At 55.6% G+C, this 3321-nt stretch overlaps 1 protein-coding gene across 1 annotated transcript in view; it reads right to left on the bottom strand.

The window, feature by feature from the left end:
- ASTN1 (astrotactin 1) overlaps positions 1–1283 on the bottom strand; it is a 57664-nt gene extending 56381 nt beyond the window's left edge. Inside the window, exons 1-2 of the mRNA XM_026854018.1 lie at positions 1213–1283; positions 329–513 (exon numbers count right to left, since the gene is read on the bottom strand). Coding sequence (XP_026709819.1) covers positions 329–513; positions 1213–1283 — 256 coding nt within the window. The remainder of the gene's footprint in view (positions 1–328; positions 514–1212) is intronic.
- Positions 1284–3321: the final 2038 nt, after the last annotated feature.

Genomic DNA, 3321 nt, shown 5'->3' with positions numbered 1-3321 from the left:
GGTGGGGGGGGAGCCGGGGCGCTGCGGGGCCGGGGGGACCTGCCGGCAGATGTCAGTGTCCCCCCTCTGTCAGCAGCCAGGAGGGTTCCTACCAGCCCCGGGGATGTTGCGAGGAGGCCCCTTCACTTTTTTACCACACGGAGCTGGTTTTGGTGGGGAGGTTCCGTGATGGTTTGGAGACCTGGGGAGCAGCAGGGTGCTGGAAAGAGGGGTGGCCCCACTCTGACACCCCCGCATCTCCTCCCTCTCTCTGCCCAGCACCAGCCACCCACCGCCTTCTTTACTCTGTGCTGCTAACGCCGAGCTGCTGCCGCGCATCACTGCCCACCCGTGACACTTGTCACCTGTGCGAAGGCAAGGGATGGGTGGGAGGAGCGGTCTCCGCCTTGCACTGCCTCCAGCTCCTGCATGAGGCCGGTACTCGGCTTGCGGGGTCCATCGCGGGGCGGGGGAGGAACAATCCTCTCTGGGGAGGGGGCTGCAGGATGCTCTTCCCCGGCCCCGGAGCCCCATCTGCAGGGATATTTAAGGCTGAGAGCTCAGCACAAGGCAGGGGGAGGCTGGTGGTGTTGCTGCTGCTGTCATCGCTGCGCTGGGGGGAGTTGTATTTCACACATTGCTCTTTTAAGAGGCTTTCTGCCTGTGGGTGTGAAAGTCTCGGGTGGGCAAAGCCAGAGGGCAGAACACATGGCGCTGGTGTGACACGCTGCATGCAGCTGCTGTTTCCCCTGATGACAGCCCAGGCTTCATCTCATTTGATGTCTTATGCAAATCCTTAGCTTCCTGAGTCCTGGGATTTTCTGCTATTTTCTCTTGCTCTCATCTTCAAGTGTATTGCTCTTAAGGATGTGAAGAAAAGCTAATAAAAGGAGCTCGATTCATCAAGTCTTGCAGGTTTTTAAACCCATCTCATGAGCTGGGGGGGGTGAAGGCAGTGACTTAAAGTCACCTAGAAATAGTGACTGAACAGCTACAGGGGGTGGTTTGCCAAAGCGTAGCAAGAATCGGTTCATAGCCACCACTGTGATCTTTGGCATCGCTGCTGGGACAGGGATGGCAGGCTCCGAGGTGACTGTCCCCACGCTCACTGCCTGGAGCCGTGTCTCCGCAGGCCGGGTGCCAGGCGGCTGACAGCACCCTGCTGTGCCCACTTTGCCAGTGATTACCGTGCTGCTGTCACTCCGGCGGTGCCTGGCTCGCTCTCTTAATTACCCCAGCAAATCAATGAGGCCCTGGCGCTTCCTTGGGAGCGTGCGGATGCAAGCCTGGCGGCTGCAGCTCATTGCAAACCACAACAGGGCTGGAGGGGTAGAGGAGGCAGAAGCACAGGCAGGGCTGGGCACGAGGGAGCTGGGTCCCACAGAGCCCCGAGCGAGGCTGGTGGCTCTGGCACAAGAGGATGAGCATCCTGCAGGATTGAGTCCTTTGGGATTGTCCGTCCTGGGGGATGCAAGTGGCAGAGCAAGAGGTGCCCTGGGTGCCTCTGTGAATTCACATAGGCACAGCTCAGCTGAGTCAAGCCACTTCAGAAACTAAACTGCACTTAGCCTCTGCCCAGACTCTTTTAAGTGGCCTTAATTCAATATAGTTTTCCCACGTTTAATGAGAAGATGACTCAGTCACTAAGTTTGATGTTCATTCCCACTAAAAGGCATCTGCAGGGAGATCGAGACCCATCCCCATCACTCCCTGCTCCTGCATGGATGCACCTTTGCTCCTGCCATGCGCCAGGGACCAGCCCTCATGGCCGGACATGTTCCACAGCTCTGCCAGCAGCGGGTATGGCTCTGCCTGCTGCGGACATCAGGTGCTGCTTTTGCTCCAGGCTTTGGCTCAGCCTTTACAGGGGGTAATGCCCAAGTCCCATGCTTCCCCACAGCACGAAGCAAATATCACCACAGCCTCTCCCCAGCGCATGCTTCCCAGTTCATGTATCTCTAGATCCACTCCTCAGCATGAAAGGGCAGAAATCAATGTTAATGTCCCTGACAATTAGCTAAGGTCTTAACAAACTCAGCCCGATTAGTGGTGGAGCGCATGGCTCTGGAGACACTGTCAGCATGCAAGCAAGCAGGACCTCGGCATAACTTGGCAGGATGTTGCTGTTGTCACCGTCAGCTCCAAGGGCAGGAGAAAAAGGCTTTTGCAGCTCATCTGAGCTGCTTGCTGGGGACTCGAGCATCCTTGTCCACACCTTACACCATCCTGCCTCAGTCTCTTGAGCCATTTTGGATGAAGACACCCACCACTCCCATTGCCATCTCAAGGGTGGGAGGGCACCTCTAGAAATTGTGATAAGCTGTTTTTTAAGATGAGGCTTGTGATGAGTGACAGTCTGGGCTGTGCATCGGCACTCACTGCAGGGACATGGGGGCTTTCTGCTGCAGGCAATGGGGACACAGAGGGCTGCAACAAGATCAGGAAAACTTGGCCAGGAAGGAGGTTGTGGTCCTAGGAAAGTTTGCCAAGAGTATTTGCATTGGCACTCTTCTTCCTTCGCTTTAAGATTTTTATAGAGAGAGCAGGGGAAAAAAAAAATTAACAAGCTGGAAGTTTTCCAACTTTTGTGATGCAAAACCCTAAATCAAAAAAAAAAAAAAAGTCCCCTCTTCTGAATAAAAGGAAGGATGCTTCCACATCCTCCTCATTTACACCAGGAAAGCCTCAGGGAGGGAAGCTCAGTGACTGGTGGAAGACCACCTGTACCAGTCTGTGGTGGCGTGAAGTGGCGATGGATGAGGCCAGTCCCCCACAGCGCTCATAGAAAAGCATCCCCTTGGCTGTACAGACCTGGGTGAAGGAAGAGGGGAGAGTGGGCCAGCCAGGGAGCAATCCTTGCTCCCCAGCCCAGCCCCACTTCGGCTGGAGGTGGTCAGGAGACACCTAAAAGCCACAGATGATAAAGGGGACAAGGAGATTGGCTGTGCCAAGCCTGTCTCTGGTGCATCTGGCCAGCTACCTAGCGTGCCAGCTATTTAAGCAAGGTGTTTTGCTGGCACAGCCACATTTAATACTATAAGCAGTGTGTTTCCATGAGCAGGGTTTAGAAAGATGCTGTTCAAGGATTTTTGACCTCAGCTTCTCAGCCGAGAGCCGGAGTGCTGCTTTCCTTCCTGCTATAGGGAAGAGGGACCCTCTTGGGCACGGCAGCTTGTCCCCCGCCTCCCTGGGTCACCCCATACAGGGCAGCAGCAGGACCCATGGCTGCAGGGCAGGGGCAGGCTGGGAGGGTTTAGGCCCTTTGGTCCCCAGGCCACCTCAATTTTAATTGCATCTACAGGTATTCCTGGGGAGGAGAGCAAGGTGCTTGCCTGTTTCAGG

The sequence above is a fragment of the Athene cunicularia genome, assembly GCF_003259725.1.
Source record: "Athene cunicularia isolate RWA chromosome 8 unlocalized genomic scaffold, athCun1 chr8_part1, whole genome shotgun sequence".
NCBI classification, from domain to species: domain Eukaryota; kingdom Metazoa; phylum Chordata; class Aves; order Strigiformes; family Strigidae; genus Athene; species Athene cunicularia.
Note: the sequence above shows the minus strand (reverse complement) of the source record. Positions and strands in the feature narration are given on the sequence as shown.